Raw genomic sequence first — 19,511 nt, 5'->3', positions numbered from 1 at the left:
AAGTTTTAAATATTTAATAAAGAATAGACTAATTGAAGTGAATTGACTAATAATTATGTAAGATATTTTAAAAGTGGTCAAAGAATTACCTCTGATAATGGTTCTGGTTCTTTACGCTTTCCAGGAGCCTACTATATAAACTATTCTATATGCAGAAAAACAGGAAAGCTGTCCAAGTACAGTACAAAAATGATTGAACCAAAAACCTGACAAAAATAGTATAATAAAAAACCTATATATTCACTTATGTACCTATGAGAAAAGATTCAAGAAAATACCATCAGGTTGAAATTAAAGATCTTGTCAATGGATTAGAAAATGACAAACTTCCTCATATAAAATGGGCAGAGAAGACAGATAATTCAGAAAAGATATATGAGGTGTTGGATACATAAAATCGTAGTCAACATCACTAGCAATGAAGGAAATGGGACAAGGGGAAGATACATGAGTTACCATTTTGTACTAGACTCCCCCCAACCCCCCAGGGGAGAGCGCAAACACAGTCCCCCACTACCACGAATTATGCAGTTGAGTTTCCCACATTTGGGGAAATTGCAGGGATTGGCACATTCAAAGTGCAGTGGATAAGCCTCGCCCCGGGAAAACCACGTTTGTGATCATGGTATCTCCCCTGTCAAGTAAGTATGTATCAGATTATTAAAGATGTAAATGATTAAAGACACCCAAGTTTGTTTAGGCTGTGAAGAATGGACACTCTCACAGACTGATTACAACATTCTTGGAGAGCAATCTGGCAACATGCATTCTAATCTTTGACACAGGAATTTTGCTTCTAGGAATTTATCCTAAGGGTCCTACAATACAATATATATACAATATCTTTTACAGCAGTGGTGACATGGGCACTTTTAAAATAAATTATGATATGTTCATACCATTCCTTATAGCCAGTAAAAATAATAGTTGAGATTTATATACTGGAAAATGATGCACTTATGAAATGGCCATTTAGTTGAAAAGTTTTGCAGTCATTAAAGACTACGCATTTGAAGACTATTAATTTAATTAATTATATATTAATAATCTATCAAAAATTCACAAGTAAATTTTTTAAAACGCTGCAAAATATAGTGTTAATTTCCGTTAAAATCTCATTTTTTTTTTAGTTTAAAAAATAAGAAACTGCATCTAAAAGTTTAATAGTATTAACTTTGGGTAGTGGACTTCTGTGATTCTTTTAACAATTTTCAGGATGAACATGCATTACTTTTATACCATAAAAAATTATATCTATACTTATATCTACAAAACCTGTCATTATCTGCTCTTATTCGGTTTATTTCCATCGCCACCTCCTCACTTCCTTACCTAGGAAAAATAGTCAAAAAAGATGAGGGGCACTGTTTTTGCTAGCTCCTAAGGCTTTAGAAGGGTTAACTCCCAACCTGTAAAGAATAGCTGACTTCAGATTGGATGATGGTGACATCATGTCAATAGCAGTAGCCAATAGTAGCGTACCTGCTTAGAAAGTTTCCTTAAGACCCGGATGCCTCAGTGAGGCATCTGGTCTAGCTCAGCAGACACTTCCATCCCAGACCCGGCCTGCCGAGCTTCTTGGCCACGCCCTGCGGACCTGCAGCTCGTCAGCTAAGCTTGTTCTCCAGGCACACGCCACCCTGGGGTTGTCTCCAAGCGGGTTCTGGCCCTTGTGCGCTCTGGCTCCCCCTCCCAGCCCCTGTCTCAGAGCTTCACCACTTTGTTTCCGGATACCCCTGCCGCTAGTGTCCGTATAAAAAAACCCGCAAGTATTCACAATGAGTCAATGCAAATGTTCCTGTGTGTATGCTGTAGACACCCACCCTGTTTCTGAGGACCCAGCCCGGCGGTTACATCCTCTCTCCTTTGTCTCTGGTTAGGCTTCCCCCTCCTCACCTCACAGTTCTGAAAATAAAATCCTGCGTTAAGGGCGCCAGTAACCAACCACTTAATAGCCACATCTAACATTCTCGTTTTCTTAATGTTACCTTTTTAAGTGTAATGCTATCTGTTTAGAAAACAGGAGGAAGAGTCGGGGAGAAGGAGGAAAAAAAGATCGCGTGTAAAAACACCTCATCCAAAGATAAGCCATGGTAAACAATATTGGGTATTTGTTTCCAGAATATGGTAAATTTACAAAATTGGAATTGCTCTTATTATTCTGTTTTCTTAATTTGGCTTTTCTCAAGTATTTTCCCATTGTCTTTAAATGTTCTTTTATTTACTGAGTGGCTTCATAGTATTTCAGCATATGGAATAATTTACTACTCCCCTTCTCTTGTATATTTAGATTATTTCCAGCTATTCCCTATTCTAAATAATTCTGTGATGAACATAAATTGTCCCAGAATATTTCCTCAAGATGCAATCTGAGGGATATAATTCCCCCCCCAAATATTTTAACCCTCCTTGTTATTCCAAATGAAATTAAAATCACTTTATCTAAGACCCTCCAACTTGTTTCCATGCGCCTTTATGTTTCTCCTGGGTCCATATTGTTCCCAGACTGTCTGTTCTCTGAAATACATTATGCAAATTCCAGCTAGCCCAGTATCCATAGAAACCAAAATCTCCCATCTTCCTCAGCCTGCTTCCTAGCAAAAGAAACCCACCCAAATGACACCCACCAACAAGGACAAAGCATCCAGAGCAGGAGGCTTCCTTCTGCCTAGGGGTCATCAAATGTGTCTTGCCTGGTTCTCCAGTCATTGCTGGGGAAAGGAAAGGGTGGCACAGGCCAGAGTAAGAAGCTGCATTTTCTTTTTGAACCTTGAAGGGAGATGCTTCAACCCCTAAGCTACCATGAACAGTGATCTTTTGCCGAATCCAAATAGCTTTGCAGTGGCTGAGATCATATTCATGGTGGATGTGAGCCATATTTGACATCATCTTTAGTCTGGCACATACAAGGACAATACAACTTTATTGTGCATAACTGATTACTAATTTTAGGAACAACTTTTCAAGACCTGCTCCTCTCTAGAATAACCTTTTCTATACTTCAGATATTATGACTCTTTGGTCTTGTCTCCAGACTTAAAACTCATCCTGGTACCACACCAGGTTCTTGAACATTGGTGGGCAGCAGTTCCTGCTACATGCAAGAAGCTAGGCTTTTGCTAGTGACACAAATTGTGGATCACAGGATGTGAGAATTGGAAAAGATCTTGAAAAAATATGCATGTGTTCTAGTTTCCCTGCTTACAGAAGTTTATCTAAAGTCTCACAGCTATTTAACAGCAGAGTTAGGTAACACAATAGTAGACTCTCAACTGCCAAGTATGTACCAGACCCTACTCTAAGTGTTTCACACATTTGCTCATTTAGTCTCATAACCCTTATGAGGTAGGTTACCTCCATTAATCTTAATGTATCATACTATCTCCATCTTTCACATGATGAAACTAAGGCACTGAGAGGTTAAGTAAATCTCCCATGGTCACACAGTGGAAGAGTCCGAGTTTGAGTCCAGCCTCTCCAATCCCATATTCTGACCTCTTAACCACTAGGCTATTTACATCACTAGATACCTTTGGGAGGACTGAGGTTTTTAAACTATCTTGAGGTCTCAGGTTTAAGGTTTATCTTCTAATGTCAGGAACAACTAAATTCCACTTAGTTTTTCCTCATTTTAAAACCCTAGGGTGAAATATTTAAACAAGAACAAAAAACTAAATATACCAGTTGAACTGACTGTATGAAAACACCCATGAAAAGCCTCCCCCTTGAGGGAAGGAAATTATTTTAATAATATCCATTATTTTTCTCCTCTTGTTGGGTTGCTTAGAGATACAAATCTAGAGTATCTGCTCTTAAATTATAGTGTATTGGGAGAACGAGATATAGTCATAAACGGAATATTGCTGTGCACAGACTATCTCTGGAAGGATTTTTTTTTAATGGTAATATGATTGCCCACAAGGAGAGGAGCTGAGTGGGAAAAAGTGGGAGAGACTATTCTAGTACTTTCTGTATCTTTGGAATTTACTGCATGTAAGTGGATCATCTAATCAAACAGTACACAAAAATTAGGAGATAGGACCCTGCTTGTCTTTCTGTGTGTGCTGCATATCTGTGTGCATAACTTTGAATCCTATTTTTCTCAGTTATTACAACATAACCATTTCCCCCTGTAACTGAAATTTTTCATAAGCATAAGTTTTATGTACACATCCTTGTTAAAAGTCTCAAGAAATCTAGGCACTTCCAATATAGAGAACATACATTGCTCGGTTTCCTTTGGGATTCTTCATTAATGTCAATCATAACATCAACATTTAGAACCTTTCATTTTCCAAAGAATTAGCCAATGTGTATAAAGTCAATGTTTAGGTACATGGCATTTGTACCAAAAAATTACCTCATTTAATGCCCCCAACAACCTGAGGTGGAAATTGTAATCCTCATTTCAGATGAGAGAGCAGAGGTTCAAAAGGTACAGGCAGCTCATAAATAATACAGTTGGTGTTTGGGACCAGGAATCTGGATTTCAGGCTCTGGGCCATACTCTCCCTACCAAAGATGCTGCCAGTTCTGTGGACTTTTCAGGCACAGCTTCCCTGACCTCCAGCACACACATTCACTAACCACTTGTTACACCCCAGGGAGTATACTTGGACCTAGCTAGCAGGAAAAAGCTGAAGACGGTGTGCTTCCTGCCCTCAAAAGTCTCCATGCAGAGGACGGCAGAGGCAACTCTGCCACCCAAGTGCCCTTCTAGCAGAATGAGTAAGTGTGCAGTGGCAGCTAAGGGAGCCCTGTGCAGGTCACAGAAGGCACCACCTGAGTCCAGACCAACTGAACGCAAATTAGGGAGGGCAATAGGCCCTGTAGGCAGAAGCTGCAAGAGGAGGCTCCCAGGGGTGTGCAGGTGCCTAGGGCTCCAGAAGGTGGGGCAGAATCTGCAGGAATAGCAGTGAAGGTGTGTAGGAGCTACAGGGAAGGCTCTTGAATGTTGCTCTGAGCAGGGAAAATTCCAGGATGGCAGTCAGTCCATGGGAATGTCCTGGCAATGCCATTTCAGTAGTCATGGGGGTCATGAGAGACTTCCACTACTCTGATCAACAAACTCTATTGAGTTTGTTGGGGAATCAAGGAAGGAGATGTCCACAGAACACTTAATTCTGACCAAAAAATAACTTGTGGCCAATGTGGGAGTGATAGGAAGCCATTGCGAAGAGCTCTCAAGTGGGACAGCACTGTGCAGGCATGCTGCATCAGACCTTTAGAAGGTGGAGACTGTCCCCATTTCCATAGATGGTGACATGAACTCAGGGAAGTCAAGTGTGTGCCCAAGGAGATACAGCATGTAAGAGGTGGGGCCAATATAACCAGATATCAGGACTTTCCAATTCAAACAGCCAGTTGTATGAAGAAAACCAGGCAGCTGGGTTGAAGGGTCATGTGAAGTCCAGGCTGGCAGGGGCGTGTACACGACAGAAGTCAAGGAACTGTGGGTCCAGGGGCAGAGCTGGAGCATGAGCAATGCTGAACACTGCCCTGGAAGACTAACTGTACCTGGCAGGTAGGGGTGGGGGGCCACTGGGTGACAGGTAAGACTAAGGCTAATGTATCTGTGGGTTGTCTTTTCACTTTCTCAAAGATGCACATGGGATGAACTGAAGGTGGAAGAAGCTGGAGACGGGGAGGCTGTCTGGTGGGCCTGCTATCTTCAGCCTGAATGTAGAGATGAGCAGGAGAGTGAAATAGGGACAAGAGTGGAAGATGCAGACAGGAGAGGGTTCAAGGAAAGAAAGAACAGATTCTTGGACTAGGGCTCCCAGTCCATAGACCTGCCCCCTGCCTGAGCCAAAATCTACAACTTGGAATATATCGGTTTCAGGGAAGGGTCAAAGGTGAGAGTTCTGGGATACACAAATAACAAAAGAAAAAGCAAACAAACTGGACATCATCAAAATTAAAAACTTTTGTGTTTCAAAGGGCATCTTTGAGAAAGTGAAAAGACAACCCACAGATGAAAATTTTTGCAAATCGTATATCTGATATGGAACGTGTATTTGGAATGTATAAAGAACTCTTACAACTCAATAATTATAAATACAAATAACCTAATAAAAATGGGTCAAGGATCTGAAGTCAGTTCTCCTGAAGACATACAAGTGGCAAAGAAACCCGTGAAAAGATGCTAAATATCATTAGGCATCAGGGAAATGCAAATTGAAACCACAATGAGATACCAATTCACCCCCACTAGGATGGCGAAGTTAAAAGACACGCAGTGCCAAGTGTTGAGGGTATGGTGCAGTTGAAACCCTCATACACAGCTGGTAAGAATATAAAATGGTGCAGCCACATTGGAAAACCGATGGGCAGTCCTTCCAAAGGGTAAACAGAGTCAACACATGATCCAGTCAATCTACTCCTAGGTATACATCCAAGAAAATGGAAAACATATGTCCATGCAAAAACTTGTACAGAAATGTTCATAGCAGCATTTTCATGATAGCCATAAAAGTGGAAACAATCTAAATGCCCACCAACTGAAGAATGGATAAATTAAATGTAGTCTATGCACACAGCAGGATACTATCCAACAAGAAAAAGGAATAAAGTTGACTACATGCTACAACATGAACTTTTGCTTGTGAGAACACTAAAAGAAAAATGTCAAAAAAGTGAGTTTCAACTCAAATGTCATTTTTATTTTTGTGAAAAGGGTTCTAGGCTATCCAAATTATTCTGTAAAAAAACCTCTTCCAACATCTCTGGTAGAAATATAAACACCTTAAGAAGTTATTATAACAAAATAGTTTCTGGTCAAGGTAACTATATAAGAATTACATTAGAAGGGCTAAATACTTTACTTTAGAAAGTGCACACTGGCCTCAGACTTGTTTGGTATCAGTGCCTTGAGTTCTTCTGAGTCTGAGTGCCATTAAAGGGGCTCGCTTTTCAATTTACCAACATCCTCACACTCCCACACAGGCTGCCTTTACTTAGTGGCATCTCCTACCAGGTCCCTCCCGTGGTCCCTACCAAAATGTGCACCACATTTATAACTGATTTTTAGTTGTGAATCATCATTTCTGTTTAAAATGTCCATTTCTGTGAACTGGGGATACAGGTGGGAGGATGTGGATCCTTGGTCAGGAACATGCACCCCCCCAATGAAAATAGTTAATATAGGAAAATATTTCCTTGTACAATGCTGTCCCCGGGAAACAGTGACTTGAGCATTAAAAACGACCTGTAGGCATGTGTGAGGAAAAAAAGGTGGAGGTACAAGTCTGGCAGGCATGGAAGGGGGAGAAGAAATTGGGATAAAACACAAAAGGCAGCGGAGCGAGAATGAGCAGGCAGAGGTCAGCAAAGACAAGAGGATCTCCCTTGCTTCTCATCCCTGCCCAACCCCCTTTCCTTCCCTTCTCATCCCTTTGTGACAATGACCAGAGGAATTTCCTCCACAGCAATTGCAGCAGCACATCACCTTCTAGTCCTGCTATCTCATTTACAGATGAGGAACTGAGGACCAGAGAGGAAATGGGTCTAAAATGTGGTTTTAAAATTGTGTTTTTTAAGCACTCTGAAACCTTCTGTTCAGAGGAAATCATCCGAGAACGTCGAGATAGATAGATCAGAGTTGATCTGACAGACAGCCTTGCCATGAGCCTTGAGGGCCCCAGGGAGGTGCTGTGAGGCGGTTTTAAACTACTGGTTTAAGGTGACAGATAAGCCAAGCCCTGCTCCTGCATTAACTATATTTTCACTATTTTCTCTATTCTTGATACTCTGAAATCTGCAGCTCACTGATCATGAGGGACTGCCCCTCCCAGGGCTAGCTAAACTATCCACTCCCAAACCTGTCCACCCTGTTATCTATCTCATCTGTTCCTTCCTGTGAAAACCACAACAGTCTCCCACCTATGCTCTCCCCAACTCTCTGCCTCTTAGGGGACTCAGTGCTTCCCTGTGTGCCCTCCCCTCCGCCCCCCTGCAAATCGCATGGTTTCTCCTCTTGGGAACTGTAAATAACAAACTCTTCTCAACAGTAGTTGCCTTCTGGTATGTTGGCCTCACTGTACCTGAATAATAAAACCCACATCTAAACATTTTAAAAACTAGTCTACTCTATAAGCAAACATAATCTCCAGAAATTCTGAAATTAGGATTCAGAAAATTCACATCCGGAAGATGTCACTACTTCGGAGAGAGCCTGGCCAGCAAACTGTCTCCTGGATGACTTTCAACTGTACAGATTAAAAATGAAGAGGGAGGCTTGGGGCCTGGAGCCATGGAGAAGAATCAGTCAGTCAGTAGCAAGATTCTGGCAAGAAAGCAGGAGGTGAAGGTGCCCAGGTGAGTGTGGCTTCAGGAAGAGGGGAAGAGAGAAAGCAGGACCATGGCATACCCCTGGGCAGCATCTGGCAGGCTCTGGGCTGGCCTCAGCCATCCAGCTCCTCCTTGATGGTGATGCGAAGGGGGCAGATGCGCAGCGGCTTAGGGGGCCCGTCCCCCCGTGTGCCCCCCAGGTAGAAGTAGGGCCGCACCTCCCCAAAGCGGGCATGGAAGGTGTAGAGGTGGTTGTGGCGTTCAGCATCATAGAAGGACAGCTCGCCTTCCTCACATTCCAGCTCCACACGCAGGCGGCGTGGGATGGAGGGGACCAGCGGGGATGTGGCTGGGTCTGAGGTCACGCAATGGTCACCTTCCACCCCCTGCGTGCGGCACAAGTACCAGAAGCCAGAGCGAGTGTCCTGGTAGCAGCTGTGGGAACGGCCCTCGGTGCCAGCATCCGGGCGCATGCGTGCCACGCCCACCCGCCAGCTGGGCAGCGCCCCCACGTCCACCTCCCAGGCGTGGGAGCCATGGGAGAAGGTGCGCGAGCCCAGCAGGCAGGGTGCCGAGGAGAAGCGTTCTGGGTTCTCCACCTGCACTTGGTAGGTGTGGTTGGTGACACTGGTGAGGTCATCGGACACGGAGAGCCAGCCAGCTGCGGTGTTGGGATCAAAGCTGAAGGGCACTGAGAACAGAGGGGGAAAAGCGGGGTGAAATCAGCGAACCTTATACCCTGCCCTTCTGCCTCGCCAGCTGATGTCCTGGTCCCCCAGACTGACCAACAGTGTCCCACCTGGCCCCGGTCCAGGGAGGGAGCTGCCCTGGGCTCGGAGGCAGTGTTATGGTTTGAAACGTGCCCCACCAAAAAGGTACGTGGAGGTCCTAAACCTCAGAACCGCAGGTGACCTTATTTGTTTCAGGTGTAATTAGACTGGAATAAAGTGGGGCCTTAATGCAACGGCTGTTGTCCTTACAAAAAGAGAAGCAACACAGTGAGGGGAGAAGGTCTTGTAACCAGGAGGTGGAGCTAACAGTGCTGCAGCCCTAACCAAAGACTGCCTGCAAACACCAGAAGTTAGAGACAAAGAAGGTTCTTCTCCTACAGGACTCCAAGGGTGCATGGCCCCACTGACACCTTGGTTTTGGACTTCTAATCTCTGGCAGTGTAAGAATAAATTTCTGTCATTTTAAGGCATCCAGTTTGCAGTCTTCGGTTATGACAGCCACAGGAAGCTAGTACAGGTAGGGCTCCTGATGCTCACACAACTCCTGTGCCGTCTTAGAAAAGCACGTAATGCTCCCTGGGTCCCTGACATTTCTTCCAGTAAAACCATGAGCTCTGTCACTTTGGCCCACTACAGAAGAACCACAGACGGGGTGGCTCAAACAACAGAAGTTTATTTCTCACAGAGCTGGTGGCTGTAAGTCCAAGATCAGGATACCCTCATGGCCAGGTTCTGGTGAGGGCTCTCTTTTTGGTTTACAGATGGCCACTTTCTGGCTGTGTCCTCACAAAATTGAGAGAGGAAGCCAGCTCTGCTGTGCCTCTTATAAGAGCATGAATTTCCATCAGAGGACTCTGCCCTTACGGCCTCGTCTGATCCTAATCACTGCCCAAAGGCCCTGCCTCCAAGCACCTTCACTTTGAAGGTTAGGACTTCAACAGATGAATTTGGTGGTGGTGGTGGGGCACACAGACACCCAGCCCACTGCACATGACACAGTGATCGTGTGGGCTGGAATCACCTTGAGAGAGACAATCCTGAAATGAGGGGTCTTTCATTATATACACAATATAGTTCTGATAAAGAGGACAGTCAGTTTCTTTTTCTGAAGAGGTGGCCAAGTGCCAGGACCTAAAGAGGAAGGCAGCTGAGTAGTGGGGCAAAGAGCAGAGGAGGAGCAGGGTGCTGGGGGCCTGTCTGAATGCGCGTGGAGAAGGGATTCATCAAGGGATGACAAGGCCTGATGAAATGGGAGAAGCTGAGTCCAACTGGTTCTCTGCCATGCATGAATTGCCCCCAACTGCTTGTAGCTATCACCTGCCTGTACCTCTACTCACCAGATTCAACAGACATGACCATCTTTCTCCAGACTCGGTACTGTAGGGAGTCCAGGTACTTGCAACTGTCAATAAGCATACCAGGCTGTATGGGCTCTAGCTCCGTGGTGCAGAAGAGGCTGGAAAAGGAGAATGGGGTCTAATGGGCAGAGGCAGGGTCAGGGCCATGCATCCTGGGCCTGGCTGGGTCAGTTGAACTTAACAAACATCAGGACTTCTTCATTTGTCACAGGCCTAAATTCCCCACCACCTCACCCAGGACAAACCCAGACTGGGTTCTGATGGGATCTATTGCTTCAGGATTCAGTATGAGGGCTCTCCCTGCCCAAGCTGAGACAAACATAAATACGAGTTTCTCAGACATGGTTTCCATTTTTGTGGGTAGAAATCACACTTATATATCTGCTCATAGGATGTCTGAGTTGAAAGGGATCTTAAAGGTTCTCTAGTCCAATGGTATGAAGGTGTCATTGGCCTTTCCTTGAACATCTACAGTGACAGGGAACTCACTACTTCCCAAAGCATTCTCTTCCATCTTTGTACAATTCTGATGGAGACACAGTTCTTCCTTACTCATGTGTCCAACCATCAACATATACCAGTATATGTCCTGAGGCTCTAAGAGGGAAGGAGGATGACCAAGAAACAAGCTTAAATGTTGGGGTGACCTGCCCTGGCTGATGTGGCTCAATGGATTAAGCATTGGCCCACGAACCAAGGGGTTGCTGGTTCAATTCCCAGCCAGGGCACATGCCTGAGTTGCAGGCCAGGTCCTCAGCTGGGGGCGTGCAAAGGCAACCACACATTGATGTTTCTCTCCCATTATCCCTCCCTCCCCTTCTCTCTAAAAATAAATAAAATCTTTAAAAAAAAATTAAATATTGGGGTGACCTACTGAGAACTATGAGCCACATGTAGGATGGCACAATCTCTCCCCACTCAGTGGATGGTAATGCCCCATATTCAGGAAAACCCTGTACCAGTGGGATACCTTCGCAGAGGGCTCTCTCTCTCTCCAGCTCCCACCACTCCCTCTGTATTACACCCAGCTGGCTTTATTACCTGCCTGGCCCTGGAGTCACTGGAGTTTGTACCCCGGTATTTCTGCCTGCTCTTTCCCTCCCCTACATCAGCCCTGGCAACTTACCGGCGTTTTCGGCTCTTGTGTTTCTAAAAGAGAAAAAAATCAGACACAAACACAGACACAGAGAAAACATTTAAGTTTCTGACCTTAAAAGGAGCCACATATTCCGTGTTAAGATGGCCATACCCCCGAATTAACCACAGATTCAATGCAATTTCTATCAAAACTCCAGCTGGCTTCTTTGTAGAAACTTATTTTAGGATCAGCTCAAACAAGCTGATACTAAAATTCATCTGGAAATTCAAGGGACCCAGAATAGCCAAAACAATCTTAGAAAAGAACAAAGTTGGTGGCTCACACTTCCCTATTTTAAAACTTATTTAAAGCAATAGTAAACAAGTCAGCATGGTACTAACATTAAGGACGGACATATAGGATGTGGATGTTGAAAGTCTAGAAATAAACCCTCATATTTACTGGCAGTTGGTTATCTACAAGGGGGCTGAGACCATTCAATGTGGAAAGAATGCCTACAACGGACGGGGCTGGAACAACTGGATATCCACACGTGAAAGAATGAAGTTGGATTCCTACCTTGCACTATGTACAAAAATTAACTCAAAAAGGGTCAAAGACTTAAATGTAGAAATAAAACTACACAAACAAGTGGCAAAAGAAAACATAGATAAGCAGCACTTCATCAGAATGAAAAACATTTATGCTTCAAAGGATGTCATCAAGAAATTGAAAAAATAACTCAGAATGGAAGAAAATATTTACAAACCATATAGCTGATAAAGGTCTAGTATGCACAATATATAAAAAAACTTACAATTCCACAACAAAAAAACAAGCAACCCAATTTTAAAATGACTAAAGGACTTGAAGGTACATTTCTCCAAAGAAGATATACAAATGGCCAACAACTACATAAAAAGATGCTCAACATCACTAGCTATCAGGGAAATACAAATCAAAACCCTAAGAGATATCATTTTAGACCCATTATGATGGCTGTAATCAAAAAGACAAAAAAGTGTTGGCAAGGATGAGGAGAACCTGCAATCCTCATATACTGCTAGTGGAAATGTGCAGTCCTTGGAAAATAGCCTGGCAGTTTCTCAAGGAACTCTGCTCTGATTAAAATCTTTTCAGCTTCTTGACCCAAGTAGAGGTATGTGATCTGTAAGCTCCTCCAGCCCAGGTCCCGGAAGCTACGGAAAGACTGGGTTGCCTGGGGCTGCTGGTCTCCTGCTCCCTACTGCTTCCTGAACATCTGGTCTCTGTCACTGAATGAAGACGCTGAGCTCCTCACCATGAGAAAAGAAACATCATCTTCCTTCATCTCCATCTGCAGCCGCTCGATCTCATGGGTCAGAGCCTTCATATCTTCCTTGAGCTGCTTCATCTTCTCCTCTGCCAGAAGCTGCTTCTGCCGTGTCTCCTCGGCCATGGCCTCCAGGATGGCCTGCTCCTCCACTCTTAAGAACTCTCGTAGCTTGTCAAACTCCTGGCGGATTCGCTTTTCCAGCCAGGCTGCCTTTTCCTGCAGCAGAGGGCGGGAAGAGGCACAGGCGTGGAGGGAACCTCAGCCATCACCCAGACTAGTGACATTCAGATTTTTAGCAAAGGAACTCTACTTTCAAAAGAAACCATTTGTACAACCCAAGTGGATAAAATATAGGTGCAGCTTTCTTAGCACAATTTACAAGTTTAAATTTCAAAAAGTCAAACAGTATACTGAGGTTGTTTTGATTTTTTAAAAGTTGAAACTGCTGCTTATACATAACAAATCTAGACTTGTAACCTCCTCCACACACACAACATTCTGTATCTTGTTTAAGTTGCATAATAGCAAAAGAAATCCTGAATTATGAAAAGAATCATTGCAAATAGCAACTGTTTTTTAAAAAATTATCTGCCTTCTAATTGTAGGGCTTCAAATTTGTTTGATCCAGAGGCTTACCAAGAGAGTAGTAGGAAGTATTTATTTTAAAAGGGAATTATTAATAACATGCATACTCTTAATCAGAATTACAAAAAGCTTTTAAAAAGTTAAAACTACAAATGTACTCAAAGACAAAGCAGAAAAATATTTCTCATCTTGCAATGAGAGAGACCTTTCTACTTATAATATGAAACTGAGAAGCCTCAAAGAAAGCATGAAGTAACTGAATACATATAAAAATAAGTTTTGTATGTCAAGAGACCACTAATAAAGGTAAATATATATGTATGGAAATATAAAAATTGGATATTTCATAACTATAGGAAAAACACCTCAAAAACGTGTGCTCTAGCAATGGCAGATTAGTAACGCACATCTTTGGATTGAACATTCAATATATGTTATGGCGCTAACAATATTATGATAAAGTGATTCACTGACAAAGTAAAAATGACCAAATAAAGTAAAAATAATCACTGAAAAAGAAATGTTAAACTAGGAAAAATATTTCTGACATACATGTATGTATGAATATATATAAAAACATCTTATTCTTTTTTTTTATTATTATTTTTTTAAATTTTATTTCTTGGTTTTTCAATTACAGTTGTCTCATTTTTCCCCCATTGCTCCTCCCTCCCAGCCCATCCCCTTCTCCCACAATCATATCCCTCCCCGTTGTCCATGTCCATGAGTCACTCATACACGTTTCCTGACTGGACCCTTCCCTCTTCCCTTACTTATCCCCCTTCTCTCCCTCCCCCCTCCTGAATACTATTCTAGTCTTTGCCTGTTTAGTTCGTTTGTTTGTGTTGCTCTTTAGTTTCCTGTATTAGGTGATATCATATGGTATTTTTCTTTCTTTGCCTGGCTTATTTCACTGAGCATAATTCTCTCTAGTTCCATCCATGTTGTCGCAAATGGCAGGAGTTCCTTCTTTCTTTCTGCTACATAGTATTCCATTGTGTAGATGTAAAACATCTTATTCTTAATATGCAAAGTGCTCTTATGAATCCACAAGAAAAGAAATATTCCAAGAGAAAATGACTGTGAATTGGCATTCACAGAAGGAATGCAAATGGTTATTATGCTTGTGAAAGGATGTACAAACTTACTAATAATCTAAGAAATGCAAATGAGAAAAGATGGCACTATTGAAATGTCAAGATAAAAAAGCTGATAATGTATAGTGGGAGGGAGAGTGAAATCTGGGATGATTGTTATCACACAGGAAAGTAAAAAAATAGAGTAGGCAGGAAAAACCAGACAGGAGACTTAGCTCATTTAAGGGACAGAAAGGCCAGTGTGGCTGAAACAGAGTGTAGCCCAGCCTGGGAGGAGATGAAGGTGAGGGGCAGGCAGGGGTTAGGTGAGGGGCAGGCAGGGGTTGGGTGAGGGCCTCGGAGGCCATGGTGAAGAGTCTGTATTGTATTATGTGTCATGGGAGCTGCTGGACACTTATAAGCAGAGGAGTGACATGATTGATGCATTCTTCTAAAAGAGCAGTCGACTCTGTGTAGGCAGGAAGGAAGCATGGCGCCCAGGTAGGAGGGCAGGTGAGAAAAGATGGTGACCTGGGAACAGGACTGCTGATGGAATGGACATGGAGAGTGATCGGGAAAGAGGAATAACTAATGATCCCAGGTCGTCACTGGCTTGACCCCTCAGGTAGAGAGTGAAGGTGGCTTTTTAAAAAAAATCCTCAGGTGAGGAGGAGGGAGTGGGAGAAACATCAATCGGTTGCCTCCCACATGTGCCCTACCCAGGGACTGAACCTGCAGCCGAGGTATGTACCCTAACAGGGATAAAACCTGCAACCTTTTGGTGAATAGGATGATGCCCCAACCAATTGAGCCACCTGGCCAGAGTGCAGACGGCTTTTTAAGCCACTTCTGAGGCTGCTGGCATGGCCATGCCTGGCTATATAGAAAGGTCCTTGGAATGACAGTCACAATCAGTGTTCAAGAGCTAGACCATCAAGGCTGAAGAAGGTTGACTCTGCATCAACAGCCACGGCTAGGGCCAACCCACCCTCACCTGTCCCCCAGATGGCCCTCGGTGGCCCTGGTTTCCCATGCGGCCTGAGTACTCACTTACCTGATTGTGCTTGGCAATGGCCTGGTAGGAGTGCCGCATGGCCAAGAAGGCCTTGGCTTTCTCCCGCAGTGAGTGCTCCATGTTCCTGCACTTGGCCTGATGGGAGGAAGGAGAGGGAGGCAAGAAGTAGGTTAGGGGTGGAGGCCAGACAGGGAGGATGACACATTTACAACTGGAGTTGCACTCCCACACGGAAGTTTCACTCAATCACAATTACTGAACCCAGTCTATCCACAGACTGGAAGAACAGCAGGAAGTATGGCCCTGACCTTGAACCTGACATTTATAGCATAAAGGGCCCTTAGATATCCTCTGACCTAACCCTGTTGTTTTATTCCTGCTACAGATACCCAGACAGGGCTGAGGTCAAGGGGCCTATTCCCTCTCAAGTTGGTTCCAGTACAGTGAAGAGTAGTTGCATCCTTCTCAAGCCTAAAGCTGGTCCATGCTCAGCGGTGAATACAGAGCCGTGCATATAACTGTAAAGACAATGTGGCCACAGGGTCCCTCTGCAACTTTCTCAGTGGGACTGGCCTGCAGTCACTAACCAACAGGTCTGATTACAGGGTTCATCCAGTTATTCCAGGGGTCCTTACCTAAACTACATATCTCCCCACATCCTGATATCCTAATTTTGCTTGTATCATGTGAAATACTTTAACCAGCACATTCAAATGCCTTGTTGTTTAATAGTTTCTTTTTTTAAACTTTAACCACTGCTCTGATCTCCTTGGACTCTTTGAAGAACTAGAATCAGTTTCAGGTTGAATTCCCAACCTTTTATATCCAAGGCCTAGCATGTTCTCTCTATCTTTATCTTTTCCCTGCTACATTCTGAGAAAGCTTTTCAAGTTTTTTCTTTGGAAAAAAACAATAACAACAAAACAAGAATTATTTATTGAGCATTTACTACTTGCCAGGGACTGCACTTACTTTACAAATTATGTCACTTAATCATCATATTGTCCCTATTAGATAAGTAATATTATTAGCCCCATCTTACAGATGAAAACAACTGAAGCACAAAATGGGGAAGTGACTAGCCCGAGGGCACAGAGCTAGTATGTGGCAGAATAAAAACATGGTAGGAAGCCTCTAAGACAGCCTGTGATCCCTCACTCCTGTGAGATAAGTTTGTTGTTTTAAGCTGCCCCTTACTTTATTTATAGCTACTGGCACATTAGGCTTTGGGATGTTGAGAAAGTGATCCAGAAAAAGCCCAGGGCCAGAGGCCTCCCCACAGCTGCACAATACATGGGCCAACTGGGGAAGCAGGTGACCAATGTGGGGGATCTCAAGGCTCCCTATCCACGGCTAGGCCTTAGGCTCCTGCACCTCTAACCCGAGTGTGCCAAGCTCCAGATTTCCTGAGTTTTCTCCACACTGTGTTTCTCAAAGAGGCAAGGGTCACAGCCAGCTGGCAGAAAGCGTGCAGGGCCTAAGAAGTGGGTGGGGCCGTCTTGAGAACACCCAGTTGACACATTTCCTGTGTACATTCTCTCTTCTTCCATCTCAGACCTCCCGGGCCGGTTTTGATGACAAAAGCAGCCTCTATAGCTTACCAGATGCCAGGTGGGGGCCCTGAGGCGACACCAGTGAGGTGACAGCAGGAAGAGGGACGGGACTGCGCACACTCAGCTCTGGCATGCCTGAGTGGCAGGAGTATCGGGTTCAGGGATGCTGGGTTCCAGTGCTGGTTCGACCACCACGTGCGCGCTGGACCACCTCCCTCACACTGCGGCACTTACCCGAAAGTCTTGGGCAGTGTCCTTCACTGTCTGCACGCGGTGTCCCTGGTGCCGGGGTTCGGCCTGGCACGAGCAGCACAGTAGCTCCTTGTCATCTAAGCAGAATAGGTTTAACTGTCCGCGGTGCAGGCGGCAGAGGCGCGGGAAGCGGTGGCCCTTCCAGCGCGTGCCCTCGGCCTCCTCACGCAGCAGCTTCTCCACCAGGTTGTTGAGGGTGTGGTTGGTGCGCAGGTCGGCGGAGGCCGCGCGGTCCTTGCACACCGGGCAAGTGGGCACCACTTGCGCCTCCCAGCAGCTGGTCACGCACTTGCGGCAGAAGTTGTGGCCGCAGCGCAGAGTCACGGCATCGTGGAAGGGGTCGTAGCAGATTGCACAGAGCAGCTCCTCCTTGAAGGAGCGGAAAGGCCCCGGGGACACAGCGGGAGCCGGTTCCATGGCACCGACAGCCCACGATTTTCGCTCCCTCCCCTCCCACCCACCCACCTCACGGCTCCAAGGACCCCAGGGTGAGCGGCTGTGAGCTCCTTTCACTCACAGCGCCGAACCACAGCGGCGCCGGCCAACTGTGCGGAGCATGCTTAGAGGCTCCGCCCACTTCCGGTCTGCGCGGAAAACTCCGGAAGAGCGAGGCAGGGCTGGTCAGCTCTATTGTCCCCGCCCCGGTGGCGGGCTGTCGGGATTCAGCTAGGAAGAAACTCTATAGGCGATCTCTAGGGCTTCCGTATCACTGAAAAGCCACTTCCGGTTTGAAATGGGAAGTAAAGACTAGGAGCCACTTTCTTAACCAATCCCCGAAGTGTCAGGCCCTCGAGGTATGGAAAGCGAGAGCTCCCCCACTTCTTGGGTCCGAAGTAGAGTCTGGGTCTTAAAGCGCGGTTGGTGTTTTCACCGCTTAGGATTTATAGTGCCCTTTCAAAGATCTGTGGCCGGTGTTACATTAGTTGTTAATACTTAAGTTTGGCCAGTGTTGTTACCCGCTGGGGTAAGGAGGAAACAGGTGAAGGAAGATCCGATTCTTGTTCCTTGATTGAATAAGTGCGCACGTCAGTCTTTCAAAATCTTATTTCCTCGTGTGTAAAGGTGATGGGGGACTCAAATGTTGGAAAATTTTAGTTTCAGGTAACAGCTAATAAGCTTAGTAATCAATGTATGTAAAAAGCCATTGTTTCAGGAACTGGAGGTATGACCCACCTTGATTCCAGGTAACCATAAGCAGTTCCGCCTTTGTGTCTCAGGAGGACTGCAAGCAATCAAGACAGTATTGGAGCCATTGTACTGCAGGGTAACCATGCCCAGGATACAAAGACCACCACGCAAGACATAAAGACCACATCCCAGGGTACAGATGAAAGAATGCAGCTTTTATCCTTTTCCCTAAATTCCACATCTGTTACCTACTCTTCTCCTTATAAAAAAAGGCCCATTTATAATGGAATTTAAGACAGTCTGTTAGGGTACAAACCCTCTGTCTTCTCGGATCACCGACCATCTGAATAAAGCACCCATAAAGATTCAATCCCTGTCTCTGCTTACTGGGTGTGGTAGATGAGAGGCAGCACAGACACTAGCTTTTCCTGTTTCAAAGGGACGCTAATATCTTTTCTTTCCATGAGACGTGAGGATTAAAGTGAATAAGTATGAAAAGTGCTCATGACATTAGGCAGATCCTCATTAAAAAAGAGAGTAGGGACTTCTGCACTGGGAACTAGAATCCAGGCCTGAATCTCTCCACTCCCCATTCCTGCCTCAGTTTGATCACTTTACAGTCTTCAGGTGTAGGTTTCCTTTCCCCTGATACACTTTCATTCCTGGCTTCTGTTGGAAGACAATTTCCACATGTCTCATGTTTCTGTATGGTGCAGATACACTGACTGCCTTTTCTTGGGCTGTCTTTCCAAGGATGTTTCTGTAAGAACAGAGTTGCTCAGAAGGCCATTAAGATGCAGCGAGCAGGAAAAAAGTTTATTGGGAGAATCAGCAAGCGGGGAGGGAGCCCTGCCATGGGTGGTCAGGACTCCGATCTTCCAGGGGAGAAGGGGGTTGCTTTATAGGGGGAAGAAAAAAGGGGTTTTTGAGCTTAGTCGGCTGTTTGGCTATCTGGCAGCTGCTGGTGCGCTGGGCTGATCAAAGCAGAATGCAGTTTAGTTTATTTTCAGTTTGAAACACCCTGTTATCTCCCAGGCAGCTGCAGGTGGAGGAGGGTAAGGGGGTGGCATGGGAACTGGGGATGTCAGTTTCCATAGTAAACAGCCTTGGAAGGCAGAAATAATGTCTCTC

The 19,511-nt window shown here is 44.9% G+C and overlaps 1 protein-coding gene, 1 long non-coding RNA gene and 1 other non-coding gene across 3 annotated transcripts; 1 reads left to right on the top strand and 2 right to left on the bottom strand.

Moving 5' to 3' along the window:
* Positions 1 to 485: 485 nt before the first annotated feature.
* On the bottom strand, positions 486 to 649 carry LOC149999514 (U1 spliceosomal RNA). The gene has a single exon (XR_016513782.1). It is a non-coding gene; the product is annotated as a U1 spliceosomal RNA (small nuclear RNA).
* A 6,278-nt stretch (positions 650 to 6,927) lies between these two features.
* Positions 6,928 to 17,689, bottom strand: TRIM35 (tripartite motif containing 35). Its single transcript, XM_090289058.1, has 6 exons — positions 17,235 to 17,689; positions 15,487 to 15,582; positions 12,757 to 12,987; positions 11,505 to 11,527; positions 10,358 to 10,476; positions 6,928 to 8,980 (listed from the first exon to the last, which is right to left on the bottom strand). Exons 1-6 carry the CDS (start codon positions 17,667 to 17,669, stop codon positions 8,403 to 8,405), a joined length of 1,482 nt encoding a protein of 493 aa, XP_090145184.1. The 5' UTR covers positions 17,670 to 17,689; the 3' UTR covers positions 6,928 to 8,402.
* A 158-nt stretch (positions 17,690 to 17,847) lies between these two features.
* Positions 17,848 to 18,749, top strand: LOC149999512 (uncharacterized). The gene is made up of 2 exons (XR_016513466.1): positions 17,848 to 18,046; positions 18,470 to 18,749. It is a non-coding gene; the product is annotated as an uncharacterized LOC149999512 (long non-coding RNA).
* Positions 18,750 to 19,511: the final 762 nt, after the last annotated feature.

The sequence above is a fragment of the Furipterus horrens genome, unplaced genomic scaffold, assembly GCF_987537825.1.
Source record: "Furipterus horrens unplaced genomic scaffold, mFurHor1.1.pri manual_scaffold_10, whole genome shotgun sequence".
NCBI classification, from domain to species: domain Eukaryota; kingdom Metazoa; phylum Chordata; class Mammalia; order Chiroptera; family Furipteridae; genus Furipterus; species Furipterus horrens.
This window is presented reverse-complemented; position numbering and strand designations above follow the sequence as displayed.

Excerpts from the sequence above, each read along its gene's own strand:
- TRIM35 (XM_090289058.1), bottom strand. The coding sequence starts at position 17,669 with ATGGAACCGGCTCCCGCTGTGTCCCCGGGGCCTTTCCGCTCCTTCAAG. Across the intron at positions 11,528-12,756 it reads ATGATGTTTCTTTTCTCATG|AAACACAAGAGCCGAAAACG; the intron begins GTGAGGAGCTCA and ends TTTCTCTTTTAG. Across the intron at positions 10,477-11,504 it reads CACAAGAGCCGAAAACGCCG|CCTCTTCTGCACCACGGAGC; the intron begins GTAAGTTGCCAG and ends CTCCTTTTCCAG.